The following is an 18,897-nucleotide window of genomic DNA, read 5'->3' on the forward strand; positions in this document are numbered from 1 at the left end:
AATGGGAGATTGAGATCAGTCAATAATTAACCAGGGGCCCATTTCAGTAAGGAGGTTCAACCAACTCTGAGTTAAAACTTGGGACTCTGAGTTGACTTACTCTGAGATGGGAAACTCTGAGTTTTCGGTTTCAGAACAGCTGAATTTAGTTAGTTCAGTCGACTCTGAGTAGGCTGACTCTGAGTTAAGCGCGTGCACCACGACTATGAAAAGCCATTATCAATGGAGCTCCGATATTACGATTCGCCATAGCAACAGCCCCCAACAAAAAGACGTCTGCATACTTCAGAGTCAATAAAAGTTTAATTCTTATCAATGTTATAATTTCAGAGGTGAAAACTGGCAGAACGGTAGGTTAATGAACTAATATTCATTTTGTGTAAAAATGTAAAATAGGCCTATTAATAATAAATGAAATGCATTTTTCTTACTTTGCAAGTTCTTTGCAATAAGTATAAATAGTAATTAGATGTTACTTATACTTTATACTGACAGATACATACTATTTGCACCTCAGTATTGTTGTACATTAACAGGATGCAATAATAACAGTGTAAATGATTATATTTATTAAAATTATAAATACTTTTATCATTATTAAACACTTGTTAGGCACTTTCCTTCCACTTTTAGAACATTTTATTTTATTGAAAATAAATGCCTTTCTGATGCACTGTAACAAAAAAAAAAAAAAAAAGGGGTTGCTTTTAGGTTTGCTTATCGATAATAAACTTTCATGGGAAGTGCATGTGGATAATCTGTGTCGAAAGGTGCAACAAAAAAAAAAAAGTACTTTTTACGGAGGCTCAGACTTTTTGGTGTCACTCAGAGAGTCATGTTGCTGTTTTATGCTGCCTGTATTGAATCCATCTTATTGTATGGTATAGCCGCCTGGTTTGGTAATTTGACAGTTACCCTTAGATCACAGTTGAATCGGCTGGTGTATATGGCAACGAAAGAGGTTGGTCTGGGGGTTTACCCCAATCTTCAGTCTATATTCAAAAAAACTGCTTTTAAACAGGCAAGGAAAATGACTCTGGACCCATCTCATGTGCTTTATCTGAATTTGAACTACTTCAACTAGTGAACTACTACTGTGTGAATATGTTATTGATGTGGGTGTCTTGTTGTGCAGCTTCACCTGTATTGCCCAAGACAATTTTCCCTTAACAGGGACAAATAAAGTATAAAGTAAAGTATCTACACCACTGAATCTGTTAGTCATGCTCTTAGTTTTTAACCTTGTGTGACATTGGTGGGCAGAGCTAGTGTAAATTTGCACTTAGTAATAGACACTCCCAATAATCTTGTTTTCTGTTTGCATTATTTTTATTACCACACTGGCAGATAATTTTACTTAAGTAAAATACACTTAATTTAGATCCCCCCAGAAAACAAAACTAAATATCTTATACTGTATAATTTTCTTATATAGAAAATGCATCCTGATTTAAGAATTTTTTAAGCAAAAATGCTCAGTAAGAAAAGCCTTTTTGCAGCATGAATGAATGAATGAATTATTTAAACATTGCTTGCACTTTAAAAAGGGGGAGGAGAACGAAAGAAACTGGGTTTACCGAAGAAAACCTGCTCCTGACCAGGTTAGGTTCACAGAGTAAGTTACCATGGTAACTGGCTCTGAGTATAAGTTACCTCTCTTTCAGAAACAGGCTTGACTTACCCTGCTTTCTCAGGTTTGACATACCTCCCATTCCGAAACAGAAAACCCAGAGTTTCCCTCATTTCAGGGTTAACATACTCAGAGTTTTCACTTAACCTCCTTTCTGAAATGGGCCCCAGATCTCCTGGGTCAAATTGGGTTTTTTAAATTAAGGGATTAATTGCCAGTTTGACAGTTTGAGACATGTCCTGAAGTGAAGAGTGAGCAATATTGAGAAGGCTTCTCAAATTACTTTCAGTAGCTTAGTGGGTATACGATGGTTTTGATGGTTAAGTTAGTTTTGATGCTTTACATGTATAAATGTTTTGATCTTTTGCTTTGTGCCATTAAAGTGGTGTTAACTTTTTTTGGTGTCTTTTTTCACCTTAGACCTGATGGCACTGAAAGAGGAGAGTGAAGTATGGAATGAAATAGAAGAGAAAGATCAACATAACAATCATCATGATGTCTTTGCTGGAGAAAAATTGTGTAGTTGCTCACAGCCTGAAAACAATTCCTCACAAAACATGGCTCAAAAGACAGGGATTAGAAGTCATTTCAGCTGCAAACAGTGTGGAAACAGGTTCAAACTAAAAGGAAACTTTAACAGGCACATGAAAATTCACACTGAGAAGCCTTACACATGCCCTCAGTGTGGAAAGAGTTTCATTCAGAAAGGACACTTTATAGACCACTTGAGAATTCACTCTGGAGAGAAACCCTATACATGCCTTCAGTGTGGAAAGAGTTTTGATCAACATGTAAGCCTTAAAGTCCACATGAAAGTTCACACCGGAGAGAAGACTTACACCTGCCAACAGTGTGGAAAAAGATTCACCCAAAAAGGAAGTCTTAATTACCACATGAGAATTCACACTGGACAGAAGCCTTACACCTGCCAACAGTGTGGAAAGAGCTTCAATCAGAAAGGACACTTTAAAGACCACATAAGAATTCACACTGGAGAGAAGCCTTTCACCTGCCAACAATGTAGAAAAAGTTTCAACCAAATAGGAATCCTTAACAGGCACATGAGAATTCACAATAGAGAGAAGCCTTACACCTGCCAACAGTGTGGAAAGAGTTTCACTGAACATGGAAGCCTTTTAGTCCACATGACAATTCACACTGGAGAGAAGCCTTACACCTGCCAACAGTGTGGAATAAGTTTCACTATTAAAGGAAGCCTTAAGAGGCACATGAGAATTCACAATAGATCAAAGCCTTACACATGCCATCAGTGTGGAAATAGTTTCACTGAAAATGGAAGCCTTGTAGTCCACATGAGAATTCACACCGGAGAGAAGCCTTACACCTGCCAACAGTGTGGAAAAAGCTTCACTCTTAAAGGAAACCTTAACAGGCACATGAGAAATCCCAATAGAGAGATGCCTTACATATGCCTTCAGTGTGGAAAGAGTTTCACTGAACATGGAAAACTTGAAGTCCACATGGGAGTTCACACTGGAGAGAAGCCTTATACATACTCTCTGCTTGGAAAGACTATTATTCAAGAAAGGAATCATAAAGTCCACATGAAAGTTCACACCGAAGAGAAACCCTACACCTGCCAACAGTGTGGAAAAAGTTTCACCCAAAAAGGAAACCTTGACAGGCACATGAAAATTCACACTGGAGAAAAGCCTTACATGTGCCTTCAGTGTGGAAAGAGTTTCATTCAGAAAGGACAATTTAAAGTCCACTTGAGAATTCACTCTGGAGAGAAACCCTATACATGCTCTCAATGTGGAAAGGGTTTCAACCAGAAAGGACACTATGCAGTCCACATAAGAATTCACACTGGAGAAAAGCCTTACACCTGCCAACAGTGTGGAAAAAGTTTCAACCAAAAAGGAATCCTTAACAGTCACAGGAGAATTCACAATAGAGAGATACCTTACACGTGCCCTCAGTGTGGAAAGAGTTTCACTAAATATGGAAACCTTGTAATCTACATGAGAGTTCACACGGGAGAGAAGCCATTTATATGTGGTCAAGGTACAAAGAATTTCAGATATAAAGAAACACTTGAGTACCGCACAAGGATTCATTTGTAAGAGAACGGTTTTATATGTCTTCAGTGTGGAATGAGTTACACAGACAGGAAACAACTTGGGAATCCTGTAATAACTTACAGCAGAGAAAAGCCTTTCATGGGCCATCACAGTGGAAAGACTTGCAGAAATAAAGCAAACCTTGAGGTTCACATAAGCATCCCTGATATACTCTGGCAGAGTTGTTTTTGGTTCTTTGCTTAGGGGTTAAAAAAAGTTCAAAATCCCAGAGAAGCAGACTTGGGAAACATCCCAAGTGGCTTTTAGATAAATATGTAAATATGTGTTGCACATTTTCCTTTCAACAAAAAAAATAAACCCGATGAGAAAACCAATGTGGTTTTTTGCACCAGGTCTTCACGGGTCCACTTGAATCCGAAAACCTGAGGTCCGACCCGAGACCCAAGCAGTTTTGGGTCCAAAACTTCGATGAGTGCCTTGGTACGGTAAATAGTAGAAGGTAAATAGTGTTGCAGACAACCCTAGCCCTATATTCCATGATTTATTAGGCCATAGATTTAATTTTAACATTTATTTTTCCAATCCAATTGAAAGCCGAACTCAGAAATAACTTAAGAAATAAGTAAATAAATAATTGAAAGTAATGGAGCAGTGGCCAAATCAGTCAGCAGGACAGCGGGATTTTTCCTGACTGACTGTGGGGCTGCAGGCTGTGCATACATCAATGCCTTTTACGTTTAGGTCCAGTCGGCTTCTACAATAAATGAGGTCTAATTTTATCGGGTCTGTCTTGGGTTGTCTCAGGTTTTTCTTTTAAAAAATGTATTTATGCATGTCGGGTTCAGGTAAGATTTGATTTGGGTCGGGTACAGATTTGGGATCTGAGAAGACCTCTAGCACCAGCTCTGCAATTTAACACTGCAGTCAAGTCATGTTGCATTTATTTATATCGCAATTTATAGAATTGATTTATTTAAAGCAAGTAGCTTTACAGCATTGAAGGTGGACACTGTTTGGAAGTTAGTCGGGCCGACACCAACAACAACTAACCAATCAGCATTAGAGGGTGTATGACGGACGAGCTGCTGTGCTGTTGGCGACTAACAACGAACACTTTGTATTTACTCTTGTGTACTGTACGTTCAATTTTTTGTGCTTCCTTGTCGTTTGTTCATCAACTGCGCTTTATTTTTTATGAAGCATTTTGTTGCGCGTCAGCTGTGATAAACAGACATCCACTCTCGCACTGCGTGTGTAACAGTGACCAGATAGTGAGAGTTTTGCAGTTAAACAACTGCACACTGACAGCAATCGGGCCGGGGTTCAAGACCTACTCAGAGCAGGGTGGTTAGGATTGGAGTGTGAGTTTTGGAGGCAGAGCAATGAAGAGAGGGGTGGGTGTGTTTGGATTGATTTCAAATATCAACAATGTCCAACAGCGTTGTTCAAAATCTACTTACCGCACCTTACCGCACCAGTGTCACTTTCAATTAGAATTACAATTTCATTTTCTATTATAAAGGAGGTCTATATGTCTAAAAGCATATTTGGTGCTTTAAGTAGTACACTGTAAACCCAAATAAGTTGTCAAAACTCAAAAAATTGTTGATCCAGATGTTGCATCTTCTGAAGTCATCGCAGGAGTTGGCGCCGTCTCTTCCAAAGTTTTAGTCATCTGAGGTCTTCTTAAGAGGCTGGATCCAAACTGAAACTGATGTACTCTCTAGTCACCTCGGGACGGGCGTCCCGAGGTAAAACAGAAAAGCAAATGGAGAATAATTAGCATAGCTGCTGTTCATAACATTAAGCAAAGATAGTCATGTGCAATTGATCTGATATGAGATGGATTATGTGAATGCTTGGCTAAAGAGATGAGTCTTTAATCTAGATTTAAACTGGGTGAGCGAGTCTGAGCCCCGAACATTATCAGGAAGGCTATTCCAGAGTTTAGGAGCCAAATGTGAAAACGCTCTCCCTCCTTTAGAGGACTTAGCTATCCTAGGTACAACCAGAAGTCCAGAGTTTTGTGATCTTAAAGAGCGTGAAGGATTGTAGGGCGATAAAAGATCGGTTAAGTACACAGGAGCTAAACCATTTAGAGCCTTATAGGTCATTAGCAGTACTTGCACAAAAAAACATTATTTAACACTTAATTTTAGCATTTACTCTCCCTTTCAAGTGTCATGGCAAAACATGCTGGGAAATACAAATCCCAGCCCAGTTTCAGTTAAATTTAAGTTTGTCTAAACTGACGCTACCCTGCTGCTATTTTTACAATAACACAACTCAGAATATAATATACGATACCACATTGTGCGGCTTTTGGTTGTAATTTTCAGTCTAGCGGCAACAAGAAGCAATGCAAGTCTTCACTGCTTTACTAGCAATAAGAAGAGAAAATATGGGAAGTTGTGAAGAATGTGGCAAATAAAACTTCCTAAAGATCCACGTCTTTGTTCTCTTTACTTTAGCACTGATGCCTTTGAGGCTTTTAGTAGACGACAGCTCCTGAAAGAGCTTACAGTTGCCGATGGATATAAACATAGACTTTAACTAAATGCCGCGCCTGTCATGGAGACTGACGAAGGCAGCCCACAACACATCTCGATTGAGACAGACTGCCTCAAAGCTTGTGTGTGCTGTGATGCACGGGATATGTGTGATGGCATAAAACAATAGCATCTTTTCAGCATGTCTAACCATGTGTAATCAACTTCTTTGGGCATCACAACCTAAAATGATCAGAAACAAGAGTAAGAGACCTGATGTTCATTTTTAAAAAGGAATTTCTGTAACAGGTTTTTGTGCATTGTGTCGGTTAGCAGACGTTTTTGTTTTTTCCTTGTTACTGTTTTGTTACAGTTTGCTTTTATCCTGTTGTCATCCGACTGACATTGTCTTTTTGTGTTTTACTCTATGCATACATGTGCAAAATAAATTTAAGTGTATGAAGAATGTCCCATGAAAAATAACTAACATATGAGCTGGCCATAAATCATTTCTGACAGTATCCAATTGATGTGCAACTAAATTATGTCCATGACCTAGACAATGCTTTCAAAAATTTTGTTAATTTCAGATCTAAAGTCTGGGAAGTTGTCATAATACACTGGCCCATCTCAAACTGGAGCAACTTCACTTCTACTTCACTCTGCGTATATGCAAAGGTTTCATCACAGAAACGAGTCTAGGAAAAAGAAAAGAAAATGTATGAAGACAAAAAAGTACAAAGAAGAATCCCAGCAGGTTTGCATGGTTGTTTACTAATTTATTTCCAACGCAGAAAAAAAGCTACAAACAAGATTTAAATTAATATTAAATGTGCATTTTTTATTCAACAAAAATCGCAGGAATAATCAATATCTAAATGTCATCTCTCTAACACAAGCATACACATTCTCCTGGAGATCAAGGACTACTTCAAGTGCTCCTGCTCACTATCAAGGTCCATATAGCAACCAGAGATTCTTTGATCCACCTGCGATGCCTGCCATTAACTACAACAATGGTCCAGTCTGGACGCAAGGCATGTAAAGCCACGATGAGGTCTGTGGGTCAACACCATGCAAAGCAGATGCTCCACAATAGGTTTGTTGAAGTGTTAAAAGACTCAATTCAGTGGTTAGTGAACCAAAATATGCTCAGTGGCCAGTTAACTTGTCTGACCCTTACAGTTACATAGGCCAAGAGGCCTCAAAACACTTCTAGCTTTTATAGTAAGCAAAATAATTCTACAATTGTTTTCTATAAGATGGATAAAATACTCCATCAAATCCCCCCTCTGGGAATATCTTAATTCCCACTTCCATTTCCCTTTTCCCAGAGTGCAACCTCACAAGTCAGCCTTCTCATCTTCTGTCTCAGGACCAATAGTGGTCCTCCTTTTCACTACCAAATGGCTGCCTCATGTGACTGCACTCCACTATTTTTACTAGGGAAGTGTAAAAGGCTCTGCCTCTTTAACTAAACACTCTAGGGGGTCACAAAATCAAAAATAAATCAACAATTTGTCTTAAAGCATGTGCGTGGAATGTCTTGGCCTTGCCCATGGTTGTCATTAATAAGTACACATTACAACTTCAAAGTAATGATGAGTAAATGAATGAGTATAGTAATAAATTAAATTTAAGTAAACATTATTGTCGTTTCCCTTCAAATCTGGTTGCATTACCTCGTAACATGGATAATGACCTGCTTCAGACGCTCAGTCATCCCCTCTCATTCATGTAGTGTAATATAAGTATAATAACTTGAACAAACATAATAATAATAAAAGATAAAAATGAAAATAAAAACAGGAAGGGGGTTTTAAGCCAAAATAATAAACAAAACACCCACTTACTAACTGCCTACTCTACCCATGTTCTAAATTGCTTACTTTGTTTTTTCACCAAAGAAAAAACATGATGTGGCTAACTCCCTTTCTCACCAAAAACATGATCAAACTTTGTGATAAAAATAAAAAAGGCACCCCTTCCATCTCTTTATGTAGTCGGTCTTACAGAAACTCGTCCAGTTCATCCAGCCCTGGACCAATTGCATACACTCCAGTGTTGGTGCATCCGATATCGACTCCAGATCGTCTTACAGATACATTGATCATCTGTTTGGCAGCTGCATTGACCATCATTGATCTTAGAAAAGGCACAATAAGGCACAATACAACAGAACAGCAAAACAAAAATAGCAACAGCCGCTGCCATTATTATTCTCACTTTAGTAAACCATACCCCATAATTCAAATATTTTGTCGAACTAGTTCCGAATATGCTTATCTCCTTCATTTTCAGAGATTTCTTCCCTTATTATTCAGTTTCTTCATTTCCTCGTTGAATGATCCATCAGGAGCTGTATTATTTGGAACATAAGTACAACAGTTAGCTTCATATACTTCACAAACACCTCCTTTCTTCTGCGAATAACCAATTTAATGTTTGTCTGTTTTGCCATGTCATTTTGCTTATGGGTCCCCAACTGTTCTCCCAAGGCTCTCAATGCGTCTTCAGTGTGGTTAATGAGCTTCTGTTAATCACAATAAATGTAATTCATATTTTTTCATAAATTAAACACACAAATATACTCAAATTCTGATTTTACTTCATCTCCGTCCTTAAATTCATTTGGTATTCCCCTTGGTTGAGGATTCAAATCCATGTACACACCTTTTCTAACATTGTTTTTGGACACAAATGTTGCATTTGGCAAAAAAATCAATCATTTATCAAAAAAAACCATTAAATCATCTGTCAGTGACTTTGATTTTCACTTCCCCCCTTGCGCAATGTTTAAAAACCATGCGCATCTAAGAGTTGCTGGTGTAATCATGTGTCCTCTTATATCGTTTTAGAGTTTGCCTCCTAATTGACTCATCAATATTTCTTTAATTTTATATGCAATTTACCATCCTAAATATCAAGGTGCAAATACCACCAATTCTAAATTAGTAACAAAATTCTAATGACATAAACTACCGAACATAGGCCATGTGGCATTCCCCATTTGACAGTGTCTAAATGTTTCCAATAATACAGCTGATCAGTATTAGTTGCCATGTAGTTGTGTTAAACACCACAGTCATAAAACCGAAATGTTCCAATTATCTAATAAATCAAATGATCTGCTATGTCTGGGACATATCGCAGTGTGAAAGAACCAATTTCAATTTCTCAAAGCTAATTTGACATTTATCTTTTAATTTAATCTTTTGCCATAAGCCTTTTTTCCAGTTTGTCATAAGCTGCTCTTTGAATTGACTTTACATATCACCATTATTTTGAATTGATGACCAACAATACAGTATTAACTTCACGCAATCCCTGGTAATGACAGCCTTTGTAATATCATAAATTTGTAATTTTGAAATTTAGATCTAGCTCATAAATGAACTATGAACCAAGAGGAGTGACCAGCACCACAGCTTTATCATCCACATTTTTGTTCTTGAACACATTATGTCCCCCTTTCCCCTGGTACAGAGCTCAGTATCATACAGGCTCATCAGCTCTGTCTTAAAAGGCAAGTCTAATATGTCTCTCTACATTGGACAACTTCATCAATGATCTAATTATGCATTTGCCCTTAGTTAGTTAATTGTTGAGTCAAGCAAACACTTAACCACTCCCATCCTTTTTTCTTTCTTTCTGATTTTTAATGCTTACAGCTGGACTGATGTCTATTGAAAGAAAGCAGATAGAGAGCGTTAGCTGAACAGAATTCAGAGAACTGCTGTTGGACCAGTGAAAAATCAAAATACAATTAATATGGCCAATCAATAAAATTTAAAGCAGTCTCTGTAGTGATAATTGGAAATGTATCACCTGTGCCTTCTTAGGAAAGGATGAAGTCCTTCTGCTTGGGTCAGCAATCAGTTGAACTGGTCGGGCTGCTGTTTGAGTGTTTCCCTCCTCATCCAATGCTTTTTCTCTGTCAGTCTGTGATGGCATTCAAGGGCCTGGTGTCATGGTGTGACAGTGGTTTGACTCTGGATGCTGTTGTCTCTCTGCCCCTCCTCAGTCTGACTTTTGATCAAGCTGCAGAGGAGGCCATTTGCATGACAACAGCATGTTTTCTCGGTCATTACCGCATTGACTTTGTCTATATCAGCCCCTCAGAAGTTTTCAACTTCCTCTTTCAGGGGGAATGAAGGCCCATCAACCAATGCCTCTTCTCCTCTCTGCAGCCATATCCTTATCTTTCTTGCTCTCACTTGTTGCACAGTCCAGTTGCTTTCAGTTAGTATGTCAAGGCAGCCGTCCCAGAAGTCATCTGGGGTCATCTGGAAATTGAACACTCAGAGAACCGCATTAATCAAATTTATAAATCCTTTATAAATTCTACAAAGTCTCATCTGGTTGATAACAGCAGTTTCCCCATGCTATTTTAATAAAGTTCTTTGCAGAAAACAGCAGCCTTTCAGTATGTCTGGGCCTTGTCTTCAGTCCCATATATACTATAGTATTTTAATCGCTTGTTATATTGATCCCTATTCTCTCAAACCTTTTAGGGTTAAATCAATGAGTCTTATTGTTGTAAAATCTGTATAAAATGTCTGTTAAAAATGTCTGTTTAACTTGGTCACTCAATCTTGCTCATTCAACACAATGCACAAGTTATTTTAATTAACACAATCCAAAAATCTCAGAATCTCTGCAATGGATCAAATTCAAACCGTCTCCAGGGATAACAAGATACAAATTTCAGGTGTCTACATATGACAGGTCAGTAATACAGTTATAAAACCCACATCTAGCATATCTCTATTTTTTATTTTTTTATCTATCAGATATTTCTATAATCCTTTTTGTCAGTTATTTGGATTTCCTCAGGGAACCGCACAAACCACTTATACTAGGGAGAAAACTCCAGTGTTTTTGGTGGCCACCAGTTTGTGCAATCCTCCGGATCAATCCCCGTTAGCAGGCCCGCTTATTAATTTAATTCCCTGGTCAACTAACGTTTATGTAACGTTATTATTTTCTTTCAGGGTTATTTCTTATCAATTCTTGTTGGTGTTTTCTTGGTAATTGTTCAGTTGGCCTACTTTTAATTCTAACTAGTTTAGCTTTTTTCTTCAATCCCACATAAGTACTTGTTTTTCCATTTCTCTTAGTACTTAAGCTGTTTTTGAATATGGTTTTTGAGAGGTTTGTCTATGGCTTCCCATTTACTTTTTTTTTTTAATGCTCGTTTCATCAGTGTACCTAAATATTTTAAGTGGCATCCTCTACATACAAAGTGTAATGTGGAATTGAATTTGGAATTCGAAACTTAACTTTTTCAGCCTGCATTGCTGCCCCTTGTGGACCTATTGTTATATTATGGAATTAACAGGACCTTCTGCCCCTTTTGTGTCATTTAGCCTCTTCTTTTCGAGTTCTGGGTCCATTTCTAAATTGTCACAGCTCAAGGTCCTCATCCAAAATCAAAAATTTACCCTTACCGAACACCTCCAACTGTCCACAGTCAATCCATCAAGCTGAAGTGAAAAATCAGTGTTGGCTAAACAAGTCTAAAACACAAAAGACTGACATTTTTCGCCTTTTGGACAGCAAGAAAGACAAAATTTTCACCAGTGTTCAAAACGTACAACAACACAGCCTGGCAAACCAAACTTTTCCATCGGTTCAACATACCACCTCTGACAAGAGACCACTGCCACAATTGGCAAAACTCAACTCACCGAAAAACAAAAACCCCTGACTTGGAAAGGTCCCAAACATTGTAAATTGAATGAAATTCAGTTTTTGTGTTGCATACATTGGTCATGGAGTTGCCCTTTTATGTACTTTCCTCACTTGATAGTTGTTTTCTCTACATCTTTTCCCTAAATCTCCTAACCAGTATACATTAGCTCACAATCATTTACTTAACTCTTTGGTGGTCTTGCGTTGTATTTTAACCTTTGATGTCTGTCTTTTGCTTTCTCTGAAATCCATTTTTGCCAGCTCTTTTCTCAGGGCTTACTTCCCTTTCTTTATCCATTTATCAGTCCTTCCTATGTCTCACTCTAACTCCTTATATTGGACAGACTTGAATTAGATGTCTCTCTTTTCTTTAGGTTTTCTTTGTACGGCCTTGGTGTCTCTTTTCTTGACTCCCCCATGGCTTGATGCCTCCATTTTCCTTTCATCCTCATGCGTTCTATGTGCATCTGCTAACTTCTCCCTGTAATTTGATGTGCTTCTCTCTCTTTCTTCATTATCCTACATTACAGCTTGTGATTTCTGAATGATTTTAACTGGCTACTTCAAAAAGTAGTAAAAGGTCAAAGTTTTAGGCCGATGCATACAGCAGGAAATAGACTGGGGCGGGATTGTTACTTATGCGGGACTAGCTTGACATAAATAAGAGTTATTAGGCACAATAAGCCACAGGAAACAACTTATTGTGGTATTCGCGTCATCTGACACACCCGAAATGTGTGCACAGAAAAGCCGCCTCTTGGATAGCGTGCAATCCCAAATCCAGTCCTCCTTCACCGCCCTCCACACTCTAACGGTCAAAATACCTGTCTTGTTGAGTATTCATATAAGCTTATTAGGTTATGTCATTTTTGTTTTTAAATATATTTAAGGGTCAAATACATTTAAATGTCCACATCAATAGAAATGTACAAAAATGGTTTTATATACATAGAAAGCACATTAAATGCAAGTGAAATGTCTAATTTTTAAGTTTCAAATAAGTTTTGGGAGAATAAAATGTCAAAATGTGGGTGAAATAATGTTCCATTGTCATTCAGTGTAACACTTATATTTATGTAAAAATTGAAACAACATACTCTGACCTGTACAACATTCTTGCTGACAAATGGGCAAAACCTAGGATAGTGGCAATTTTTAAAATGTAAATTACAAGTAATTAGCATTTGGGGTAAAAGTAATTAGTCTTTAATATGGCATAAATAGATTTTTTTGTTGTAAATATCCCTGACAAGATTGCTACACTGAATGACATTTTAGTGTGTCTTCTGTAAATCATGGTAAAAATGAATATTTAACTTTTGCTCAGAAAAAAACAACAATTTAAACCTCTATGGTATGAATTATGTTCTAACTATGAATTAAACAGGGCCCATTCTGATGTATTGAAAAACAACAACAATTCAAACTTATTGTTTTGATGCTTGAAAACCCTTTTTCGTCTCTGACCCTTAAATCAATATCGTATTGCATATTGCATATTTTTTTCTTCAATATCATATAGCCCTACCTCTTTCTTCTACTCTTCCTGTTATGTGAGACATCTGTTTCTCTGAAGGGCCATAAGGTGGTTCATGGGGAGGCGACCTTTCTGTTTCCTTTTCATTTTTGTCATTATATCTCCCTTTTACCTGTCTCCCTAATTTTAATGATTTTTTTTTTTTTTTTATCAATGATTCAGTTTCTCTGCACATAACCACATCAAATTCAGCTTCCCTTATGTTTTTCAGCTTTTTGTCCTTTATACCTCTCTAATCTCAGCTTGCGTCTATTCTTAACTAGTTAACACTACGATGATCAGACAATATTAAGATATTTAATAAGTCTTACTTAGGTATTTTAAACTGGCAGTTCCTCTATTTCAGGTCCACTGGTGGGAATAATGTTGTTCAAATGTTGGAATTTGTTCCCCACTTTCTGGTTTATACAACAGTCAGAACCAGAAAGGGTGAACTTTTTCTCTCTGTCTTCCTCCCTCTACACACACACACACACACACACACACACACACACACACACTTCTCTCCTCTCGCAGCCCCACCTTTACTGCACTCTCTAGTTTCCTTCTCTCTCTGTCAGAGGCAGCCACTCCCTTATCTTCATTCTGTTTTTACAGTGCAGGCTTAATCACACACTCGTAAAACAATCACACACCCGGGTTTTCACTTACGCAGTACTATACACCAGTTTTTGCAAAAAAAAATGGAAAAACAGAGCTTTCTCTATTACCTTTTCCTTAATTGTTTTCAATTTCAGTGTCCATTAAAAAACTTGCTTTTTTCATTTCATAAAACCAACAGGAATATTCACATATATTTTTAAAACAACACACTCATGTTTTTTACCAACTTTACACCAAGCAATAAAAACAGAAATAAACCAAGCAATTCTGTTTTACTTTCTTCCTAATTCTGCATTATACACAATATTATACATCTCAGTCACTTTTTTCTCAAATCGCCCTCTCTTCTCAAAGCTTTCTTTATTTTAAAAACTAACAACTCTTGTCTATCTGGTAGTCAGCCCGGAGCTCCCGCTCAGCGCCGGGTTCTCCTTCTAGCTTTTTCACTTAAAGAATTATAACCATAGATGTTAACCAAAATAATGAAAATATTACTGATGCGGAGAATCAAAAAGATAAAGTGCCCGCAGGGGTCACAATAGTAATGTAAAGCATCACCAGAAAACTTATTCTTTAGTGTTAAAACACCTGCGGAGCGTTCAGATCCATGAGAAAACCATGCATCACCTCCCCACTGTGATTTCCAAAAGTTACAGTCATTTATAGTTAAGTGAGACTCTTGAAAGAAACAGAAATCTGTATTGTATTTCGTCCCCAAAAGAAAAAGAGCTTTACGCTTCACAGAATCTCTCAAACCCCTGGCATTTAGAGAGATAACAGAGATAGGAATGATGAACAAAAATGTTACAGTAAGTGCAAAAAGAGCACAACAAGTAGTGAGTATAAACCTGAGAACCGTAGCTCAGCTGAACATACTAAAAGAAAATACTACCGTCAAGGTATGACAACTGGTTAACAAAAACACGAGCCCTAACGTTACAGAGGCATCATCCATAGATGTGAACGTAATGGGTAATCGAAAACTTAGTTCGTTGAGTTCGAAACGTTCATTGACGACAACCTGGATGGAAAAGGGAATTGTTCATAAAAGAGAATCTGATTCGTGTTTTTTTTTTTTTTTTCACTTTTCAGCAGACACAGGCAGACGGACTTCAATACCATCAATGTAGGTGCACGCGCCCGCATAGTAAGCAGCCTTTCCAGCTGCGCGTGCTTCTTCCACGAATTCGTTCAATTCGTTGCTCCCCGAGTTGTAACCGAGAAGCTAGGTGATCAACTTTAACTTTCACAACTTTAACTTTAAGTCCAAAGTCTTTTTCAGCCCCTCAATTTTCATAGCGTTAGCACTCACCAACTTCTCAAGGGAATCAGAGCACTCGTTGATCAGTGATGAAATTGATGATAACTTCTCGATCACATCTTCCAAAGTTTCAGTTTTCCCTTCCTTAAAATCAGGTTTAATTGGAGTGTCGGTAAGATGAGTTGAGCAAAGATCTACGGTATTTCCAAATACCGGGATCAGAAAGTGCGTATTCGTGCATATCTATAGACACATCCATCAGATTTTTTGCTCGTTCTTTGTGTTTTTCAGCACTTTTTGGCATGTTTAAGCCACAGTTACATCCTTAATATAAACACACAAGGATTACGTACAGTAACCAGTTGAAAGCAGACAGTTTACGTGAATTATTGTATTTCTTGTCAGCAGAGCTACTAAAAGTTATCTTAACACGCCGCCATCTTGGAGCCTCCCACAGGCCTCGAAGAATGTGTAGTGTGGGTGTGCTTGTCCCTGCCTTTCCATTCGGAAGGGCTCATCCCTATGCCCTAATCCCTTCAAAGGGTTTACCCTCCAGAGTGAGAGCTTCGAAAGGATGAAGGGTGTAGGGGTCAAAAATGTATGCATGTCCATTTCTCAGATGCATGTCCGCCCATAGAAAAACAAATAAATATAAAAATGACCAACACACAACCATTGATAGACAACGTTACCACGACGTCGCAGTTACTAACTGGCAACGTCACAAAGTTATGTTGTGGCAACGTATCCGGGAATTTCATTTTTCCGGTTGCCACAATGTAACTAGTTACATCGCCACGACGAAAGTTTGGTCACCAAATTACGTTGCAGTTACGTAACAGTCACGTATTTTGGTTAACTGGGACTAATTCACGTCATCACCTTGACGACCACAACAATAGCGCGTTCCCAGCCTGCAGTGGCGCATTGAGATTTAGGAGGCTTGAACCTTGCTGACCTGAGTTGAAGTGGGGTAATTACAGTGGCGAAAAGATACATATTTGTCACTACTACTGTGTCTTGTAGATTCCTTTGCTATTTTGTTTTTATTTGTTTGGAAATTGTTTTTGTGCTTTACTTGTTTGTTTGTTTTAATGTATGTTTGACTGACACTGTATGGGATGATTTCGTGCTCTCAACAGCCCAAAGAACACCAGCTAGGACGGTCACCACTGTTTTGTGACATTGATTCCTCTGTTTCTTCTTTTTTTTTTTTTTTTTTTTTTTTTGGCCAAACCATAACGTGGAAAGTGTATGTGTGTGCTTGTGTCTCATCTTGTTTTCTTTTTCCCTTCAGAATTGGGGTACCAGTACTAGCCGGTGTCCTGTGTTTGTGGTGGTGGTTCGGCTGTCGGTCTGCAGTGTTCACAACGGGGGTTTTGGTGCTGTTGTGTGAGCACGAGTGGTTGCTGTTTATCTGATCGGCAGGACAAATTCCCCAGTTCTGAAGTGGTAAAATTGTGTTTGTGGATGTGCAAGAAGTTTTATGACTGATGTACCCTTTTTAATTTTTATACATTAAAGAGATTGGTCTTGTATTTTCTTGAATGTTTATTGAATAAATTGTGTGAAACATTCCATTGTTGTCTGATACCTGTCTCAGCCACTACGTATCTGTGTGCTTGTGGTACTTCGTGTACCGGTGGGTCCCCGGCCAATTTCCGGAGTGGCGGAGTCTATTGTATTTGTTGCCATAATTGGCGCTGTTAAGTTTTTGATAGCAGACTGCCACAAATAGGTTGTTTCCTTTGAAATCCTTAATTCCGAAGGACCCTCTGAAGTGGCCAGTTTTGAGCACTTTGGTTTGGAACGACCCTTCAGTATGGCGGCCATGATTGTTTTCACTCCTTTTGGAGGGTGATATATCCCGTTTCACACACACCTTGTGTGTGTATTGCTGGCTGTGGAGATGTGTCCTAAATAAAGAGACCATCAGTAAGTTCAGTTTTTTCCATTGTATCAACGTACAACAATGTCAGCGCTGTTTCATCTGGCTTTAAAATAGTTTAAATCACAGAGACATTTGTGTTCTTCACTGAATTTAACCGGTTCTCACCGGATTTCGCAGCGCTTTCACAGTTGTCGTGTGATAAAGACGGATCAGCGAGTAAACGCATCCATGAGCCAAGCTGATAAATGGTCACTGTACGCCACTTTGGCTTTTTTTTTTTTGTGTATAAATATTATATTGACCATTTATCACACTTGTTAGAATTTTATCAAAAAAATTTTTTTTGCTATAATAATTGATTACTGCCTAGCTCCATGTGCATTGTTAAATCATTTATAATACATACTGCAATATTCATTAAAAACAAGATCTGGCAATTTGCATTTCATGATGACTTTAAGGAACTGTAATTCTGGACAGTTTTCAGTCTGCAGTATTTAGGACACAATTACTGAAATTCTAAGGGTGTTGACTTGCTTCTCCCTAACTTACATTCTTTGAGTGTGTGTCTGAGACTCATTAAACACAATGGAACACGCGTGTGGGAACATGAAAACTAAAAACTTTGCAGGAAAGAAGAAGCTGCTTTACAGACACACCTGTTTTATACACGTCACTCAAACACAGAACCAGGAAACAGGAATCACCTAAAGTTCAGAGAAACTGAAGTGTAGTTGAGCTGTTGTGTGTTTGTGTCTCTGTGTTCATGCAATAAAATGGCAGAAGCCAGAATTTCTCAGGATGAGTTCATGTGTTCAGTGTGTCTGGATCTCCTGAAGGATCCAGTGGCCATTCCCTGTGGACACAGTTACTGTAAGAGCTGTATTACAGGCTGCTGGGATCAGGAGGATCATAAGAGAGTCTACAGCTGCCCTCAGTGCAGACAGACCTTCAGACCAAGACCTGCTTTAGGTAAAAACACCATTCTGGCTAGAATACTGAAGAAACTGAAGAAAATTAAACTTCCTGCTGACTGTTACGCTGGAGCTGGAGATGTGCAGTGTGACGTCTGTACTGGAAGAAAACACAAAGCCGTCAAGTCCTGTCTGGTGTGTCTGAACTCTTACTGTCAGAATCACCTTGAACAACATGAGAGTTTGTTTAAAGGAAAGAGACAAAATCTGACTGAAGCCACTGGACGACTGCAGGAAATGATCTGCCCGAAACATGACAAGATCCTTGAGGTTTTCTGCTGCACTGATCAGAAGTGTATATGTCTGCTGTGTATGGATGAACATAAAAACCACGACACTGTATCATTTGCAGCGCAGAGGACAGAGAAACAGGTATGAACTTAAAGAGGTCCCATTATGCTCATTTACAAAATTTTGTTTATGGGGTCTACTGGAATACATTTACATCCTTTACTGTTCAAAAAATGTCATTATTTTTCTTATAATTTACATTGCTGCAGCACCTGTTTTCACCCTCTCTGTCTGAACACTATTTTAGTTTCAGTTTCTTTAAGACCAGATTTCCAAAAATCAGTCTGCTCTGATTATTTAGCCAGACCCAGTCTGTTGTGATTGGTCTACTGCTTAGTCTGTGTGTCGGAAATGTAACACACTTTACCATAAATGGCAAGTATCAGCTGCGAGGCTTCCTGAGACGCTACAAACACTACTGTAACTACTCTATGGCGTCAGTTTTGCTTTATCAGTTCGATAATGACAGTCAAGAAGAACAT

The 18,897-nt window shown here is 38.3% G+C and overlaps 2 protein-coding genes across 2 annotated transcripts in view; both read left to right on the plus strand.

Annotated features, from left to right (window-relative positions):
- LOC127511128 (E3 ubiquitin/ISG15 ligase TRIM25-like) overlaps positions 1-18,897 on the plus strand; it is a 62,668-nt gene that overhangs the window by 11,595 nt on the left and 32,176 nt on the right. The window lies entirely within an intron of this gene.
- LOC127511121 (gastrula zinc finger protein XlCGF57.1-like) lies at positions 1,737-4,040 on the plus strand. Its single transcript, XM_051891718.1, has one exon. The coding sequence runs from the start codon at positions 2,056-2,058 to the stop codon at positions 3,715-3,717; it is 1,662 nt and encodes a 553-aa protein (XP_051747678.1). The 5' UTR covers positions 1,737-2,055; the 3' UTR covers positions 3,718-4,040.

The sequence above is a fragment of the Ctenopharyngodon idella genome, chromosome 4, assembly GCF_019924925.1.
Source record: "Ctenopharyngodon idella isolate HZGC_01 chromosome 4, HZGC01, whole genome shotgun sequence".
In the NCBI taxonomy this organism is placed as follows: Eukaryota; Metazoa; Chordata; class Actinopteri; order Cypriniformes; family Xenocyprididae; genus Ctenopharyngodon; species Ctenopharyngodon idella.